Raw genomic sequence first — 19644 nt, forward strand, 5'->3', positions numbered from 1 at the left:
CTGGGCACCTACTATGTGCCTGGCTGTAGGCTAGACATCTGTCCTCACGGTGCTTGTCCTCATGGAGTTCACTGGAAGTCTCTGTCTCATCATTCTTTCTTATTGCCACTCCTCGGCTTAGAAAGTCCTGAAAACCATGTGCCTGGATTCCTGATTGCTGATTCATTCACTGCAATGGTTTTTCATCTTCAATTTCTCTCCCTTCCAACCCATCCTCTACACCACTGCCACATTCGCCTTCTTAAACAGTGACCGTGGTCAATTCACTCCCCTGCTCAAAGCCTTGCAATGCCTCCCCATGTCCAAGGCACCAAGGCTCTGCAGGTGTGGCTCCATGCTCTCTGAACTCTGGCCAAACCACCTCTAGATTGCTGGTAGGTGCCAGGGCTTTCTTACTGAAATGCTCTTCCTTCTCCTCCCAGCTATCCAAACCTCACCTACCCTTCAAGGTTCAGGTCAAATGCCACCTCCTCCTGCAGATGTCCAAGTCCCTCAAGCTGGAGATAACCCCTCTCTCAGCACCGATCTCTTGGCATGGCCTAGCCCGGATCACAGCTTTCTGCACCTGTCACCCCAGCAGTGTCTGCTCCATTCACCCCGACCTCCCAGTGCCTCACGTGCAGCCCTGCACACAGAAGGCTCCCAGTGGATGGAGAGACAGATGTACAAGCCAATGAGGCTGAAAAGACCTTGACACTGATTTGCTTCTGAGAATGGCATCTCGTGCTCACTTTTCAGGGTGGTTGGAAATGTCCTGACTTAAGGACACGAAGTCCCCAGTCCCTGGTCATTTCTGCATATTTTGGTCCTGGGCAGCCTTTTCACTCTGCTCTCCATGCCTCGTTTCCCCCAGGCCCTGCCTGTCTCCTGCCTCATGGACAATCTGGGCACTGGCAGGAGTCCCCCAGTGTCCTCTGTGGCCAGACAATCCTGCCCCCCCCCTTTTACCAACCACAACCACCTTTTCCTCTCCCCTTCGTGATAAAGCAATGCAAAGAAAGGCAATCAGAAACCACTGAGAACTGAAATAGAAATTGCCAGAAGCATGGCCCCAGGAGGAGACACGCTCTGTTCTACCCCCAAGGCTGGCAGCACCAGATCAGCAGTCCTTGCGGCCATGGTGCCCACAGTCTGGTGGGGGAGAGGCAGTCATGATACATGTGTGCGTGAGTGGCCATGGGAGCACACGGGGGTCTACCGAGTGCAGGCCAGAGAAGGCGTCCTGGAGGGGTAGCATCAGCATGCATCCAGGCACAAGCAAGAGCATGTGCGGAGGCCAAAGACAAGGAGGGTGGTTTGTGCCACGAACAGAAATAAGTTCAATACGGATGGAGCAGCCAGTGTAAGAAGTAAGGCATCTGGAAAGACGGTCAGGAGCTAAATCGTGCAGGGCCTTACAAACCACGTAAACAAATTTAGACTTGACCCCAAAGCACAGCAAGTCTTGGCATGACTCCAATGAGTACTCAACACTGAGACTTGTGTTTCAGAAAGACGAAGCTGTGTGCCAGGTAGAGAATGGGTGAGCAGGGGCAAGAGCGTGCAGTAATGGTCACACTGCTACTCTAGCATGTTGGACGTGCTTCGGCTGCTACACTCCTCATCCTACACCATGATTATCAGTCTATTGACATGTCCGTCTCCTCTGATAACGCGTGAGTTCCCCAGCGAAAGGAAAGATGTCAAACAGACCTCTGAACTCACTGGTTGCCTGGCACAAAAGAGGAATTCAATTAATCCTGGAAGCTGGAATAACATTTTATGATGATATCGTGGTTTACAGTATATCAAGTGCTGTCACATGCAGTACGTCATCTAACCTTCAAAATGACCCCGTCAGGGAGATATTCTTAATCTCCATTTCACAGATGCAGAAACTGAGGCTCCAAGAAGCTAAGTGATCAGTTCAAAGCACACAACCGGGGGAGTCAGGTCTCATACCTGCAAGTCAAATGTTCTCCCTACAATCGTCCCCATCCCTGGGTGAAGGCTGGTCCCCTACTCTTTACTCTCCAAGTAAAGCTGCTGAGGTTTTCCAGCTGGACAGGGAGAAGCTTCTAGAAAAGGCAGGGCTCTCCGTAGCTCCACAGCCATCCTGCCTCCAAACTCAAGGTGCAGCTCAGCACAGGGACACTGATCCAAGAATCCCAACATTTAGGGCAGCCAAGCCAAACCCAAATATAGCCTAGAAGCTCAAACGAGAAGGCAGGCTGGGGACATAGAAGACCACCTGGCCCCTAAGCATCCATGGCGGGAGGGCGTTTCTCCTCTGGTTCAGGTTCATGAACCATCACGTGGTACAATCCCACTCAGAAGAGATGTGGAAACTGGGGCCAAAAGGAAGGTACCACTTGCGCAGAGCTGGAACCAAACTTGAGGCCTCCTAGATCTCATGTGAAAGAGAACAAGCTGAGGGGAGCCCTTTCCACTGGTCCTCAGGTGCTCAGGAGGGGCCTTGGAACCAGTGTAGATCCTGGGGCTGGGGCTGGGCTGACAAGGTACCTGCCACGCTGCCCAGCCAGGCAGGCACCTGGTACACGGCTCAGCAGACCCGCACCGTATGGACTGTGGCCCTTTATGCAGCCCAGGAAGCAGTGGAGCAGAGCTCACCTCAAGAGACACTTGCAGAACGCTCCCAGGGGCCCAGAGCGCCAGCACCTCACTGACCCAGGGGCCTCTTTCCCCTCGCTTAGACCAGCCCTGTCTGGCAGCTGGCTGGACTGCCCCAGCTACCCGGGAGAGAGGCTGAGAATGGGTAGTGGTGGAGGGAGGGAGGAAGGAAAGGTGTCAGGAAAACCACTCCTGCCCCAGATCTTGGGGTGGCTGCACTCTGCAAGAAACTCAGTAAGAGAGCTGCTATTTCTTACAGAAAGTGGGGCCGGAAGCCCAGGAGGGGAGAGATGGCAGGGGGATGCAGTCCTGGAAAAGGCAACTTCTGGTCTTTGGGGGTTTGGCCGACACCTGTGGTCCTTTCGACTTTCCTATTTCTGTCCCCCGCCACCACATCTCCAGATCTTCTCCTCTCCTCCCTCCCTCTCTCACACACTCACACTTCCACAATCCTACTCTTGGGAGGCTGCCTCCAAAACACTGCTGCTTCACTGCTCTGGACAAGCGTTGGGGTGCAAAGAATCCCTCCTGTCCCTTCAACCCCCAGCCCTAATTTTGGTGACGGGGAGGGCACAGCACAGCACCTCTTCTGGAGGCTTCAAGCTGCGAGCCTCAGCCTCCAGAACATCTGTCACAGGATGTCTGTCATAGGACGGGGGCTCCCAGGAGTCTGTGAGAGGAACCCCTAGGCCCCCGAGTGCTCACTCTCGCATATGGTGTCTGGCATGAGCATGCAGGACTCTGGTCAGGCTGGGAAGGAAATGGGGAGGTGCCAGGATCCCAGACACCAAACACTAAGCTGGGTCCTGCTTGGCTGAGGCTGATGAGGAACCCCATCCAGACTCCCAGGCATCTTTCACCATCGCCTGAAGGGAACAGCCCTTCTCATGAGGGTGGGAGCCAGATCCACTGCACAGGGTGGGCACTGGTGCCCTAATACTGTGCAAACACTTGTCCCGGATTATCCTTCTGGCAGACCAAGAGGGCCTGGAAGCTCTCAGCAGCTCCAGGAGCTGGAAGGCAGCAGAGGCAGAAGGAGATGTCAGAAGAGAGAACACAACAGATAAAAACTAGACTCCTGGTGGTAAGCATGATGCAGTCTACACAGAAACTGATATATAATAATGTACACCTGAAATTACACAATGTTATAAACCAATACAACCACAATAAAATAATTTTTAAAAAAGAAGAGAGAACACAGCCTCACCAAACCCCCCTGGCCCAAAGCCGTCCAGCTAATCAAAGAACCCAGTGGCCCCACACTGGGCTGAACGCAGACATTTCTGTGCCCGACCCCAGCCCCACCTCCTGCTCCCAGCAGAACACACACAAAAAACAATTCAAGACTGGACAAGCCCAAGTGAACAGGCCAGTCGTGGCAGGAGGCACTGTAACCACTGGTGACCAGGGCATTTTGACCCCCTGTGGAAGGGGGTACGGCCATGGAAAATTTTTACCCCCTGTCTAGTCCACTCTCCCATGAGGATCAAGAATGAGGCAGAGCCAACAGGTGGGACTGAAGGTGTTCAGCACAGACCTTTAAAATGAACTTTCCAAGCCAGGCACTTTGCTTGCAAAGGACATGGGGGTGCTGGCAGTGAAGGGTTAAGAAGGACTCTTGCTTAAGGGCCGGGTAGAGATTGCAACATCGGATTCACTTCTCTTTCTTACACTGACTCAGGACAGAACAGATCTGGGTGATTTATATTATTTTAATAATAGCTCACATTTGCAGAGGGCTTTGCCATTTATACACAGGACTTTCACATACATTATTCCATTTGGATGTCATAGAAAGACATCAAACGAGCTCATGAATGCCAAGTGCCAGGGTGCTCAATATGTTAGTTCCCTTTCTCCCACGAACGACCCAGCAAGGTAGGCGGGAAAGTATAGGAAATTGAAACCCATGACTCACATAAAGTCACAGGGTTTATAAGTGGCAGCTGGGTCTAGATTCCAGGCCTTCTAATCCCTCATTTTCAGCTTCTCCTTATGCATTTCCATTCTTTCTCACATGGTGGGAAGAACACGGGGCTGTGGTTGAAGAGAGCTGGGTTCAAATCCAAGATCTGCATTTATTAGCTGTGTGACTTTGGACAAGTTACTTAACCTCTCTGAGTCTTGCTTTCTTCACTTTTAAGATAAGGATAATAATACTTTCACCTCAGAGAGCTATTGGGAGAATTTTAATAATGCATCAAGAACAAAGTAAGCATCGAGTATCATTTCCCACCCTCCCATCTAAATGACCAAAAGCGAGGCCATCTCCCTTTCTCCCTTGCCTAACTCATAAGCATGTGTCCCTAACTCCTTTTACCTGAATACCTAAAAAAATGCATTAATTACCAAACATCGACCCATTTCGTAGAAGAGAAAACTAAAGGAAGGTGGCAATATGCCTGAAACCACAGCAAACGAAAGATTCTGGCAAAATTCCTCCGAAATATTTGCACTGTTTTACCAGTTTTTTAAAAAACTAACAGCAAGTTATAATAACAATAAGTAATATACACTTATTATTAAAAAATATTCAAACACCACCAAATGCAAAAAAGTCAACAGTACAAGCTCTCCCCCCGTCTTCCCAGAGACGGCCCCGCTGACAGAGCTTGTGTCCCAGGACACTTTTCCCACCTAAGAAAACGCTCATACACACAGAGCCTGGTTTTTTTAATTTTGTTTTACAAACATGGAATCATATCAAAAACACTTTCTCCTTGCAAACCTTACTCCACCTTCCTATTTCCTCTGGGAACTGCCTCTAAGACTCACGCTAGCAGCCATACTAGGGTCCTCAGGACCCTGCCTGGTTCAACGACGGGGCACAGACAGGGCAATGTAGACACCAGCGTTTGACCCTGGCTTTGCCATCCCGTAGGCACCTGAGTCTTTCCATCCACAACATGGGTGTGTTCACATGACTTTGATCTATAAAGCCCACTCTACCCTGCACGGCACTTTCACGTGTTGGTGCCTACACAATCGTGTCCAGAGAACTAGGGCAGGTATCAACCCTTCCAATGCCCCAAGGAAAAATCAGAGCCCAGAGAGGCTCCTGGTCAGCGAGAGAACCGGGGTGGACACCAAGCTCCCCGATCCCTGTTCCTGTGCTCATTCCTCTGTACCTCTCTTGCTCAGCCCAGGGAGAGCCCAGGCTGGGGGCTTCCTGGAGCAGGGAGCTGTGGGAATACGGGTGGCATTAATGCCGCAGCTCCATCCACTCCAGAAGCAGCACACTCCCTTGCCTTGCAGAAAGCATGCCACTCTAGTGTGATTTGCCTCGTTTACCCTCTACTGGCTACAAGTTATCTGATCTGCTAATTTCCCCTTTCACACAATCCCGGGAAGGAAGTTCAAAAGCCATAGCAAGCCCCAAGGTCCCGGCCCAATGAGACTCGCCGCTGAGATGTGAGCCAGCCCAACCACTCCTCCTGCCCCGCAGCAGACTCCCGACCCCTCTTCCTGTCTGCCCCTGGCTCCTCGGGCTGCCCAGCCCCACCGCACTGCTGCGGGTGGCAGCCAAGGAACCTATGTTTCTGTCCTGCTCTCAGCAGCTGGTCACAGGGAGGGAGTTGGCCACAAGGGGAGAAAGTGTGGACCCTGTGGGCTCCCCACAGAAACCATCCACTCCCAGGACCCTCCTGCCGTCCTCAGGCAGCCCGGGGCCCTGACAGCGGTTCTTCCTCTCAGATCCGCTGTCCACTCTGCTTGTTTGGCCCCTTCATGCCCCGCGCCTTCTTTCTCCCAAAGCCCATCTCCAAACTCACCTCCTCCGAAGGGCATGCCATGATCTGCCCCACCCAACACCAGCTGCTGCTCTCCTCAGCATCCTCCTGGCCCTTGGTGTCACCGTGTAGGAATTAATCTGCCCCGGCGGACCCAGCGCAGTGTGAGAGTCTTTCCTGGGCACTACAGCAACACGTGCATGGCCTGCGCCTCCAGCTAGACAATGAGTGCCAGGGGTGCAGGGCCCATGCCTTCTACCCCTTTGTGTCTGGGCTGGGTGGCTGCCTGCTGGGCGGGAAGGCCTCTGGTGATGCCTAGCCCAGCCCAGGAGTCTCAGAAGGGTTTGCTGGCTTAGATAAAGCTGGAGACTCCTCTTCCCTGAACAGCCCAGCCCTTCTCCAGCACCAGCCCCTCACTTCAGCCTCAGGGCAACCTGTGTGGGCCAACGGCCTCTCCTGAGTACAGAGTGTTCCAGGGGATCTCTACCCACCTTGTTCCTACAATATCTGCATCTCGCGGCTGACGCCCAGAGGGACACAAGAGCCCTGCAGATAATCAGGATTCTCACTCCACTATCCAAGTCTCCCAGAGACTGCCAAATACCTAAATGTCACCAGAGGAAATGTGTTTGGGAAAACAACTTCCACCTGAGAGGTTCCTGAGCGGAAGATGTGTGTGCGAACATCACCAGAGCAGAGAGGACCCCTTCGGCGCACTACATCACTGCACGGGAGGTTCCCTGCCCCAGTCTCTTTTTCAAGGTCAGACATGGCTCTTGGTGCCTTACCTATCATTTGATATGTGCCTTTGAACTGCTAATTCTGTTTCAATGAGCGTGGACTAAGCACCTATTAAGCACCAGGGATTGCTCATACAACACTTCTGTTTACTCACAACAAATCAGGGGGAAAACGGGATCCCCATTTTTGATGAGGAAATTGCGATTCTGGGAACCAAGATATAACAGAAAGCGCAGATGCGGCATGCTGGGCACTTCCACCTGCCTAGTCCAATCTGCACACTTGCAGGATGTGTGTTATGGACCCATTTTACACAGGAGGAACCTGAACCCGCGCAGTCGAGCGAAAGGCCCCAAGCACCCAGAAACCAGGGCAGCACCAGCTATGACTCCACGCTCAGTGCTCCTTCCCTTATCCCCAGACTCCTCTTGCTCGGAGGACCATGTAAGGCCTTGAGGTCACACTCAAAGTCCTCCTGGTGACCTCGGCACCCACTAACAGGGGCCTCCTGGCTGGTGAGAGAGACCAAGCCCTTGCCCAGGACGAGGACAAAGCCGTCACACTGAACTAGCTAAAAATAAAGGAGGCACCCGGTCCCTCAAGGGGAACAGCACGGCCCTGGAATGTGGCCGGGCAAGAACAACAGGCTTCGTTCTGGGCCTCGTGGTCTGTGGTCAATGGGTTGGGCCAAGGCCAGCCTCCAGACTCACAGGCCCCAATGTCCCTCGTACCTCCAGACGAGAGGGAAGAGAGGATCCGAGGGGCAGTTTTGCTTTCACCGTGAGACAACCAGACCCTCACGCCACGGGTGCAAACACTGCGGTAGGGGGAGCACACCTGGCTAGAAATCAAGAGAGCTCAGGCCTCCTTCAGCTACACAGACTCGCTCTATAACCCTGCGCAAGTCACTTCACCTCTGTGCTACAATGAACACGGCCCTCTCGCCTTCACGTGTGGCGGGCATGGGAGCCCTCCTGCTCTGTGGATTGCTCAGAACACAGGCTTTTCAGAAACTTACAGTGGCAAAGGCAGAATGGCACCCAGGATCCCGGTCCCAGCTCAGAGCTCTGGCCACCTACCCTCCGCTATCCAGAAAGCTGCACTCCCCACCGTGCCTCTCAAGGTGCCTACAGGTGTGTTCTGGGTGAACAATGATAACACCTGGCATTTGTACAGCTCTGTATACTTTCCAAGTGTTTCCACATCCATTCTCTAATTGGATAAGTGGACAGACAGTAAGGCAGGAATCATTTATACCATCTCACAGATAAGGAAACTGAGACCCAGTGAGCTTCATGGCCATCTAACAACACTGCTCAAGCTGGAGGGATCCTTTAGAAATAATGGATTACCAGCCTCCTGGTCTTACAGATGAGGAAACTGAGGCTCAAGGACCCAGAGGAACCCGCTGCTTTAAATGCAGAATGCCTCTGTCCAAACTTCTGAGCCATAAAATTCACTGTCTAGCAGAGCACTGTCCAATTGGAATATAATGCAAGCCACATATGCAATTTTATTTTTATTTTTTTATAATTTTATTTATTTTTTCCCCCAAAGCCCCAGTAGATAGTTGTATGCCATAGCTGCACATCCTTCCAGTCGCTGTAAGTGGGACGCGGCCTCACATATGCAATTTTAAATTTTCTAGTAGCCACATTTTAAAAAAACAAGTGAAACTAATTTTAATAACATTTTATTTAATCCAATATATCCAAAATATTATTCCCACATGTAATCAATATTTTAAAAATTATTAATGAGCTATCTTATATATCTCATTGTCATACAGTCTTCAAAATCCTGTGTGTATTTATACTTAACAGCACCTCTCAAATCAGACTCGCCACATTTCAAGTGCTCAGCAGCCACATGTGGCTGGTGGCTACTGTGTTGGACAGCACAGCTCCAGTACTCCAGTCACATCCCCATTATGGGAGCCTTGGGTGATGGCTGCTTTGGAAGTCTGAAGCCCTGGACCACACTCCTGGTTCTGCATGCACAGCAAGAGCTGCTCACTAGTGTCAGACAGACCTGTGACCCTATCCCGGTCCACTCAATTCCACTTCCTGAAGCTCACCTGCCCCATATGTAAGATGCAGGAAGAAATATCCACATCCAAGCTTGCTGGAAGGACTTAACAAAAGCATATGAAAGTATTTTGTCAACGGAACAAAACTTTGCAAAGGTGAGGTGGTGTCTTTATTACAACGGTGGCGTGGGTCTCATACTCCACTCACCCCAACCACCCAGAGAGGGTCCTGGAAGGCAGGAGGAGTCACCAGAGAAATGAGGACAGATTGAATAACATGGCTGAAGGCAAACCCCATGTGTCAATCAATCAAGGAAATCAGCGGCTCACAGTAAGGCCAGGCAGAGGCTGGGAGAGAATGCCAGGACAATCTCTAGGAGTGGGTATTAGAGGGAGCATTAGGGGGTCTTCTTGAAGATTAAGCATTGCCCTCCCTGGGGGTCCTCTTTTAAATGCAAACAAGGATGGGGGGGACAAATGGAAAGGGTACAGGAAGAAATTTGAAAAACAGGGAAAAATCTCTAACATTCCATTGTAAATGACTTTATTAGGCCAATTTCCTTCCCAAGTGGAGGGTGTTGGTCAACACTGAGCAGCTGGCGGGGTGGAGGGGTGAGGAAATGGGAATGGGCAGGCACTAGCCAGTGGGCCGGTGCTGGGGAGGATGGGGAAGAAAGAGAGACAGGAGTCGGGAACCTGGAGGGCCCTGCACCAGCGCTGCCCCTCCCCCAGCTCTTTTCCTCCTTGGATGTTTCCCTCAACGATAAAATGAGAGAGTTGGGTGTGGTGTGGTAGAAAGAACATGGGTTCCTGAGTCAGGGGACCTGGCAGTGTTCCTGTCCCTATCTACCACGTATGAGTTGTGTGGCCGTCGGCAAGTCACTTCACCACTTGGAGCCTCAGTTTCCTCATTTCTAAATGGAGACAATGCCTTACTCAAGGGGGATAAAAACAGGGACTCTCCCAGCAATTCCACTCCCACACACATACCCAAGAGACACGAAAGCATATGTCAACACAGGAAAAACGTGTACACAAATGTTCAGAGCAGCATTACTCATAACACCCGCAAAGTGGAAATAATCCAAACATCCATCAACTGACAAATGCATAAACATAATGCAGTATACAGATACAACTGAATATTATTGACCAATAAAAAGGAATGAAGCACTGATACATGCTACAGCATGGAGGAACCTTGAAAACACTATGCTAGGGCCGGGCCCGTGGCTTAGTGATTGGGTGCGCGCGCTCCGCTGCTGGCGGCCCGGGGTTCAGATCCCAGGCGCGCACCAACGCACCGCTTCTCCAGCCATGCTGAGGCCGCGTCCCACATACAGCAACTAGAAGGATGTGAAGCTATGACATACAACTATCTACTGGGGCTTTGGGGGGAAAATAAATAAAAATTATTAAAAAAAAAAACAACACTATGCTAAGTGAAGGAAACCACACACAAAGGCCCCCATACTGCATAATTCCATTTATATGAAATGTCCAGAAGAGGCAAATCCATAAAAAAAAGAAAGCAGATTAGTAGATGCCAGGGGCTGGGTGGAGGGATGAATGGGGAGTGACTGCTTAACAGGTATGGAGTTTCTTTTGGGGTGATGAAAATGTTCTGGAATTAGATGGTGGCGATGGTTGCACAATCTTGTGAATGTACTAGAAACCACTGACTTGTACACTTTAAAATGGTGAGTGTCATGGTGTATGAATTATATCTCATTAAAAAAAAAGAAATGCCTCAATTAAAAAAAAGAAAGCAGAGGCTCTACCATCGGACTTGGAGGGTCTGAATGCTGGCCGTTCTGTTAACTGAGCCTCAGGGTCCTCATCCATCAGTGGAGATCACAACAGTGCCCACCTCACAGGCGCGTTATGGGCTGTAATGACTTCAGCACAGTACCTGGCAGTCAGTGGGACAGGCATTACTTGCTGGCTTCAATTAAAATAAGACCTATGTTAGGAATTAAACAGGCCCCTCAGAGGCATTCAGCGTGCCCTTCCCTCAAGGTAGCCTCAAGCTCTCAGCGTCCGCGAGCCTGTGATCAAACATGGAATCAGATGAACCAGATCTGACATTTTTCTGCCTCGCACACTGACCACTCGCTTGGCTTCCGTTTGCAAAGGGCTGGGCTGCAGACTTCACATTTCAGTTTTCCCTGCTATAGGGGGCACAGCCACACTCTCCTTTTACGGAAGATAGTCTGAGAGAGGCTGCTGGCTTGAACTTTCTCTAACAGAGCTGGGCACGGTGAGGGGACTGATAAGCCAGCCCTGCCCGGGCTGGATCCACCCAGGAAGAGAGAGGGTGTGTGGGCAAAAGCACACATGAGTGTTTTAATTCCTAGAAAAGTTTTACGGATTCACGCTAGAGCACAAGGGGCCAGAGACAGTCTTCATAAGGCTTTCTCTGCATCTACTCCCCGCCTTGTTACTGTGCAAACGTTTCAGCAGCAGCAGTCAACGGGGCTGGCACTGCTCACAACGAGAGCTGTCAACTTCACTCAGTAATACTTTGCAACGAGGGCTCTGCTTGATAAGGTAAACTAGGAAACGGCTAATTTTAAACTAAGCTCGAATGCTGTAATGTGAATGGAAGTGACTGAGAAGAAACAGACTCTTTAAAAATTATCTATTAAAAATGTTTAAAGCTTTGACTATATCAATGGTTGGTGCAGAACAATAGGAACCTCTCCAAACTTCTAACAGGAATGTAAACTGGCACAACCACAGAGGATGGCAATTTGGCAAAATCTTGAAAATGAGAAGATACACACAACTCCTCCACCTAGCAATTCCCGCCCTAGATACACAGTCTAGAGCCTAGGGCAACTTGCATGTGTACTGAAGGAGATGTGCACGAGAAGGATCAGTGAGGCACTGTTTGTAACTTGAAAAATTAGAAACTCAGATGCCTGTCAAAAGAATAGATAAATTAATTGTGGTGTATTCCCATAATGTAACAGCACATAGCAGTTTATTTTTTTTTAATTATATTTTTCAGTGAGGAAGATTAGCCCTGAGCTAACATCTGCTGCCAATCCTCCTCTTTTTGCTGAGGAAGATTGGCCCCGGGCTAATATCCGTGCCCACCTTCCTCTACTTTATACGTGGGACGCCTGCCACGTATAAAGGGATCCACACCAGGGATCCAAACCCACGAACCCCAGGCTGCCGAAGCATGGGAACTTAACCACTAAGCACCGGGCAGGCCCCAGCATATAGCAGTTTAAATTGATGAAGTAGAGGTATACAGATCAACATGGAAAAAATCCCAAATATAGAATGTTGAACTAAACAAAAGCAAGTTGCAGAAGGATACATACAGTACAGCACCATTTACAAGAACGGTTAAAACCATATAAAGTAACACTATAAAATCATATAAAGTAACACTATATACTGGTTATAGATACATGATATGTAATAAAAGTATAAAAACATGCACAGAAATGAAATACACCAAATTCAGGACAGAGATCACCTCTGGAAGGAGAAACGAATGGGACTGAAGACAGGCATAGAAGGGGTTTCAGATGTGTCTGTAATGTATTTGTAATTGTGTCTGTTAACTTCTCAAGGTGAGTAGTGGAAACGCAGGTGTTTGTTATGTTAACCTCAATATTTTTTATGCACCTCAAATATTTCATAATAAAAAATTAACTCATATGTATTGATTTGTGCAGGAGAGAATTAAAATACAGATTCCAAGGTAAATCATTAAAATTAACAAAGACAGGTTTTTCTCCTAGAAGAAAGAAACAGAGGGAGTAAGACTAGCCCTCTGGATTCCATTCCAGATTTTCTTAAGACCTTGAGAAAGTCACTTATCCTCTCTGGGCCTCAGTCCCTATTTCTAAATGGGGAATACAATCTCTGCCTTCTATCTGCAGCTAGAAGCAGGCAGCAGTGGTGGGCAGGCAGCAGGATGCCCCGGAGGAGCTGAGAAGGGAGGGAGCTGCCCTGGAATGCACAGGGATAATACTTCCTGTCCTGACAACCTCACTGTGGTTTGTGAAAGATCAAAGGAAAGCATGTGCACACACACATGCATGTACGTATATCTGTGTGTATTGTTAGATAGACATATGTATAGACACACACACTCATAACTGATATCTGATATGACATCCATCAAGTGTTTCAGGATGCTCAGAGATAACCATCAAAAAGAAAGAAAGCAAAACTACATTTTGCTAACTATCCATTTGACTCTCTCTCACAAAGTTTCTTTTTCTTAACTTTTTTCTTATTGAGGTAACATTGGTTTATAACATTATATAAATTTAAGGTGTACATCCTTATATTTCGATTTCTGTGTAGACTACATCATGTCTACCACCCAGAGACTAATTACCATCCATCACCGTACAGATGTGCCCTATCACCCCTTTCACCCTCCTCCCAACCCCCTTCCCCCTGTCTGATAACCACCAATCTAATCTCTGTATCTATGTGTTTGTTTGTTGTTGTTGTTTTTATCTTCTCCTTATGAGTAAAATCAGATGGGTCCGACTGACTTATTTCTCTTAGCAAAATACCCTCAAGGTCCATCCATGTTGTCGAACACGACAAGATTTCATCTTTTTTTATAGCTGAGTAGTATTGTACTGTATACCAAAGCTTCTAAGTATGATAGTCCCATTTGTACATCTAGAGCCTGGCTTTAAGTAATTCCTAAACTAGTGATTTCCCACTCAAGATCTGACCACTGGCCCCTATGCGCTCTCATAGCATTCTATGCTTTGCACTTATAACACAGCAAATAATTATTTATGCTCCATGAGAACAGGGACCACTTCCACCAAGTTTATAGTTGTCACCCCAGGCTAGCACAGTACCCTGCACATTATAAAGGACTCAAACATTTTCTGAAGAAATGATTGAGTTCCCTGATCGGATTTGATTCTAAAGGGCCTCAAATCAATAAGCAGGTGCCAGCAGTCTAGCCACGACTGCTTCCTGGACACGGAGGTGTTCAGCTGCCTCTCTCTCTTTTTTTTTTGAGGGGAAGATCAGCCCTCTGCTAACATCTGCCAATCCTCCCCTTTTTTTGCTGAGGAAGATTGGCCCTGGGCTAACATCCGTGCCCATCTTCCTCCGGTTTATATGGGACGCCGCCACAGCCTGGCTTGCCAAGCGGTGTGTCGGTGCGCGCCGGGGATCCAAACCGGCAAACCTCGGGCCGCCGCAGCAGAGCGTGTGCACTTAACTGCTTGCGCCACTGGGCCGGCCCCTGGCTGCCTCTCTTTATCCAGTATCTCCTCCAGGGCCTCCTCAGGCAGGCTCAGAGCTGACTCCAGTGGCTAATTCTATCAGGCAGGAATCCCTGACTGCAGACACACACGGAGACAGTACCAGTCACGCCTAATCAGTCTTCTTAGGAGAGAGCTGCCCATGCTGCTCCAGAAAACAGCAGGAGCGTGGGAGGACCACGTGGCTCGGCCAGATGTGAAAGTCCCTCATACCCACCCACCACCCCAGTTTATTCCCTCACGACAGTCCCAAATTATCAAACCAAATCAAGTGTTGGGGCTTCACTTGGGGGGGAACTCCTAGGAACATCCAAGGTAGAGGGGACAGGGATTATGAAATGATTCACCAAGCAGTGAGGTTCTCACTGGATATCTGTATAACACCAGATCAATGAGACATTTTTCATAATTTTCTAATGCTCATCTCTCTCACTCCTGAGCAATAAGGAAAGGGCATTTTTTAAATGTTTGCTTTTGCAGCTGGGATGCATGGGCTCCAAGAAAATAGACTTTGGGTAACCCTTGAACTGCTAAGCATACTTTCCCCTGCCTTCCTGGGCAGGACTTGAGGACTCCTGGGTTTGGGCTGTTGGACAAACCACACCTGTTTGTTCACCTGCTAATGGGAATTACTTAGGGTCATGGGGATCCCACCCAGAGAAAATCCACTGGTGTTTGCTCATCATCCTGACAACCCTGGAGAAAGGAAGCATAGTCCTTCTTTAGAGACTAAGTTCTGACTTTGCTGGACTCATCTTCCTTTCCTAAACAAACAGAGCACTATGCAATCCTTCACCCTCCTCCAGGCTCTTAATGTCTAAACTGAGTGGAAGAAGCTGGTGAGATGAGAGATACGTTAAAAGTTAGTTGGAGGTCAAAAGACCAAGCCTCTAGTTGCAAAATTAGCAGATGTCTGGGATTCTGATGAATGGAATCTTTTACAAGCACACACGTGCCTCCTCTTCCTCCTAAAAGCACTAGAAGAGTGAAAGGAAAACACATGTTTTGCGCTTACTTTAGTCTAACACCAGGACACCCTTTCACAACACCTCATTAACCAATATTATGCAGACGCAGTCTGGAAAATGGGGCTCCACGCCAGGAAGGCAGACACTTGCCCTGTTTCAACCCAGGATATATTTATGAGGTTGAATTACCAACATGTCTCATAGACCATGGGGAGAGAAATGATACCCTTTTTATGATCATTTTTGAGCACAACCCTGGAAAACCTTCCCTAGCACCATCCTCATCTTCCCTCCTCTAACCCTCAGGCCAGAGGGCAAGAAGATGGATGAGAGTTAGTAAGGGATGTCAGGGCTGTTTCCGGAGCCCCAGAGGCGCCTAGGGCTAAAGGGCTGAATCATCATGGCTGTCCACACCGGCAGGTTTAGAGGGGACTGTCCTCACTAAACAGAGGGGTCCCCAGCAGGTAGCAGGTAGGGCCCAGCAGGTGGGGTCCCTGGCAGGTAGCAGGTAGGGCCCAGCTCTTGCAGGAAGAACAAAGCTTGGAGTCCTGCACACCCACCCTGCCTTTCTCATGGTCAGTGGTGGGGAGGAAGGGCTGGTCTCTAATTTAAAGTCCTGAGTCCCAGGAGAGCAGATGCAGTCCCCCAACATCTGCTCAGGTGGGGGCTGGGAAAGCTGACTAGGCGACCAGAACAAGTGCGTGCTATGTCCTTAGGAGGCCCAGGAAGCTTCCTGGGGACCACACCCACGGCTGGCAGTGCCACACAGCCCATCACGCAGGCCAAGGTGATCCCCTGGCAGGAATTCGCACACTCCCCCCATAGAAAGCAGCATAAGAAGTCCTCAGTGAGGTGCAAGGCCATCTTGTTTTTAAGAATCTCCTTGACCAGAAACATTATCTGGCAGAAGCTTTGGCCTTAAGACCCTCTTCCAGCAAGTTTCTGAGGCCAGAGGAGAGCAGCGAGGGAATGTCAGAACTCCAGTCTCAGAGGAGGAGGGATATGAGGATCAATTGATTCAGAAGTCACACACTCAGATGCCTACAGGAGCCCGGTGGATAGAAGGTGAGTCAGGCCACCACAGGGAGTGGAGGGCTCTGGGGCCACACCAGACACCGCGTGTCTGATAAACAGTGTCTACCCACCAACTGCAGTCTAAACCTCAACCCAACTCAGCCCCTGGAGGCCACACAGGTGGTGGTGGGTGTGGATGCTAGAGGCTTACAAAGTCATCCTTGTAAGATGACAGCGGTCTGCTGTCTTGAGCTACAGAGGGCACCACGTGCAGGGAGAAGGCAATGAACTCATCCATGCCTCAAATTCCCCACTGTGAAATGGGAAGAACATTAGTGACACACAACACCACTGAAGAAAACTCAGGAAATGCATGTGTTGGCATGACAGCTCCCTGAGCTCAGTGGCCAGAAGGAAGCTCCAGGGTGCTCCATGGGAGTGAGCATGAGTCCCACAGTTTGACTATGCCCGAGTCACTGTCACTTATAGCCGTGAGGGACTGTGGCAGTTTCTCAGGCCTGTCTCCTAACTACCCTACTCTGGTCCCCACTCAGTGCAGGATCCCGGATCCAAGCAGCATCCCCAGGGCCTTTGTCTCAGCACCTCCTCCTCAGCTGACTTCCAGGAGGAGCCCCGGGTCAAGTTCCCAGTAGAGGGAGGCGGAGACCCGGTCTGCCCTGCCTCTGCCTCTAACTCACTGGGTGACCTTGATAAGGTCACTGCCCTCAGCAGGCCAGTTTCCTATTGTGCCGGAGGAGGAGGCTGTCTTAGGTGGATGTGATGAAAACTGAACATCCTGTGGCTTGCCAGGCAGAAAATCCAGGCCTGCCGCTCCTGCTTCTCACCTGTAGGTAGCACTCCCTCGTTTGAACTCCAAAGTCAGGTTGACTTTGCTAGTCCATCCCAGCTTACCCCAGCAACAATGTCACCCATGCCGGGTGTGGATGGGTCAGGGGCCTGTGCCAGGCCTGGCTCTGATAAAATGGGCGTATTTCCCTACATTCTAGGCTGCTTCTTAAAAACATGGTGGCAAAGCTGGCGTAAGGGAGAGATATACCTTTAAGACCTGCCAGCGGGCAGTATTTTATGCTGGGGAGACGTCAAAGGCAGCAACACCTCAGGGAGATGTGTCCATGTGCAAGTACACACATGTCATAAGCATACATCTCAAGGCCACCGCCCGACTCAAAAGACCAGTCTCTTACTTGAGCTTCCTGGTCTGCCTGGAAATTACAGCTCAAGAGAGTAGTCACGTAAAGGAATAAAAAATTCCATTCAGGCATGCCGCTCCAGACCTGAGGCCTCCGCGCAAAGTTTCCGGTGGCCTCCGCGCCCCTCCTCGTTCCGGGAAGCCGGGCGGGTCACCCCGACCCCAGATTAAGGAGCAGCCGAAATAGCTGGGAGATCCGGGGTAACAGCTTCTCCCGGGTACTCGACGCGCTCCGCCGGGAACCCCAAATATGGGATGCCTGGCCTCCCGCCAGCACCCCAGCCTGCTGCGCGCTCACCTCCCCAGCATCTCTGCGATCACTTCTCCGCCCACCGCGCTCGGACCCTCCCAAACAGGGCCTGCGGACCGGCCCACCAGTCTCCACATGGCCACCTCCCCGCATGGCCCGGGGGCCCATCTGACATCCCTGGCCCGTTTCAAGGACACTGCAGCAAGCAGCCCCGTCTCGGGGGTCTTCACATACACACACACACAATCCTGGGGAGAATCAAAAGGCGAAGGCATTCCCCACCGCCCTGCAGTCCAGCCAGTGCTGGCCTAGGGGAAGCTGGGCGCGGGAGGATGGAGGCAGCGGCGGCGAGCGGATGCCGAAATGCAACGCTGCGGCCCGAGCGCCGGGCGGCGGCGCGGGCGGGGGCTCACCTTTTTGATTTGATCATCCTTCAGCTCGGTGAAGTAGTAGGCCAGGAGCTGCGCGGCGATCATGCTGGCGGTCGGGGACGCCGGGCGGCAGGCGTGGGGCCGGCGTCGGTTTCCCGCAGCTTAGGCGAGCAGTGGTCCTCCGGCGGCTGCTCGGCCGCTCCTCCTCCTCCTCCTCCTCCCCCTCGGCTCCTCCCCCAAGGCCGGGGCGCGGCGGCGGCTCGCGCGCTCCCTGTCTCCGCGCTCCCGTCCCCGGGAGGGTGACAGCCGCCCTCCGGCCCACCTCCTCGGCGCCCATTGGCTGCCGCGCGCCTCTGCAGCGCGGCGCGGCGGCCTCTCCCTCCTGCGCCGGAAAGGGGGTGGGCTACGCTGCGAAATCCCCCTCTGTCCGGCATCACCCTGCACGTCCCCCACGTAGGGAGCCGGCGCGGAGGCGGGAAGCTCTTTCGGACGCGCACCGTCACGCGTGGCGGCGCCGAGCCCGGGCGGGGCGCAGGCGGGGCGCGGGAGGAGGCACCGCCCGACTCGGCCGGGACGAGCGGCCCGAGAGGGCTTAGTGCCGGTCGGGGCAGCCCGCGGCCGGGCGGTCCCCTTCCTCGGAAAGGAGGGCTCGCCCCCGGGAGTTCCGCGGAGGGGGCGACGCTGGGAGGGGGCTGGCAGAAGCGGGCGTGGAAAGCGAGCTGGGCCTGTGCCGGCGGAAACCGGAGCCCGGAGGCCTCGCCGTCCTCACACCCCGGTCCCCGCGCCAGCTAGCTCTCGCGGGCCTAGGGGGCCGAGCGCGGAGCCCCACCTGGGTTTTCACCGGCGCTGCATCCCCCAACTCCACGCCGTCCCACCCGTGCTGCGGCCCCTCTGGCCCGACCGGCCTAAGCTCCGGCTGTGGAGTTGTATTGCTAAACCAAGAGCGACACCCCACAGCGCCCGCCCCTGAGTCACCGGTTCTTGCGGCTCTCCCGGAGGGCGCACGCCGCTGGCCGCGACTTGGGCCGCAGGCCCCAGCCTGTCCCCATCCCCCGGGCCTCTTGCTCTTGGGCACCCTGGCTCGCTGGGGTCTGGGGGACAGTTTAGGCGCCCCTCCTAGGTGCCACTTTTTTCACTTCCGCAGAGGAAGTTAGCCAGGCTGGAAGGAATCCCTAGAAAACCGTTCAGCTTTAAAACCGGGAAGGGGCGGTGCGGAATCAGAGGTGTTACTGCTGCTACTAGGACTGATAGCAAACGTTGGGTTCTTAGAAATTGCTTCTGTGTGCTGGACACCACCAGGAGCTTTACTGCCTTACAAGATGACGTGTAATGAGCTCAGAATACAAAGAAGTGGTTAGTATCCGGATTCAACAGGTAAGGAAGTTGAGACTCAGTGAGGCCAGGTATCTTGCCTGACTGTACAACCAGGAAGTCGTAGATCCAGTCGTAGGTTAGA

At 51.5% G+C, this 19644-nt stretch overlaps 1 protein-coding gene across 1 annotated transcript in view; it reads right to left on the reverse strand.

The window, feature by feature from the left end:
- The window catches only part of HK1 (hexokinase 1), a 69877-nt gene extending 51482 nt beyond the window's left edge, over window positions 1–18395 (reverse strand). The window contains exon 1 of the mRNA XM_004427039.3: window positions 18231–18395. Within this exon, the coding sequence (XP_004427096.1) occupies window positions 18231–18293 (63 nt within the window). The 5' untranslated portion in view covers window positions 18294–18395. The remainder of the gene's footprint in view (window positions 1–18230) is intronic.
- Between the last annotated feature and the right edge of the window lie 1249 nt (window positions 18396–19644).

The sequence above is a fragment of the Ceratotherium simum genome, chromosome 6 (assembly GCF_057802395.1).
Source record: "Ceratotherium simum simum isolate JZ-2026a chromosome 6, ASM5780239v1, whole genome shotgun sequence".
In the NCBI taxonomy this organism is placed as follows: Eukaryota; Metazoa; Chordata; class Mammalia; order Perissodactyla; family Rhinocerotidae; genus Ceratotherium; species Ceratotherium simum.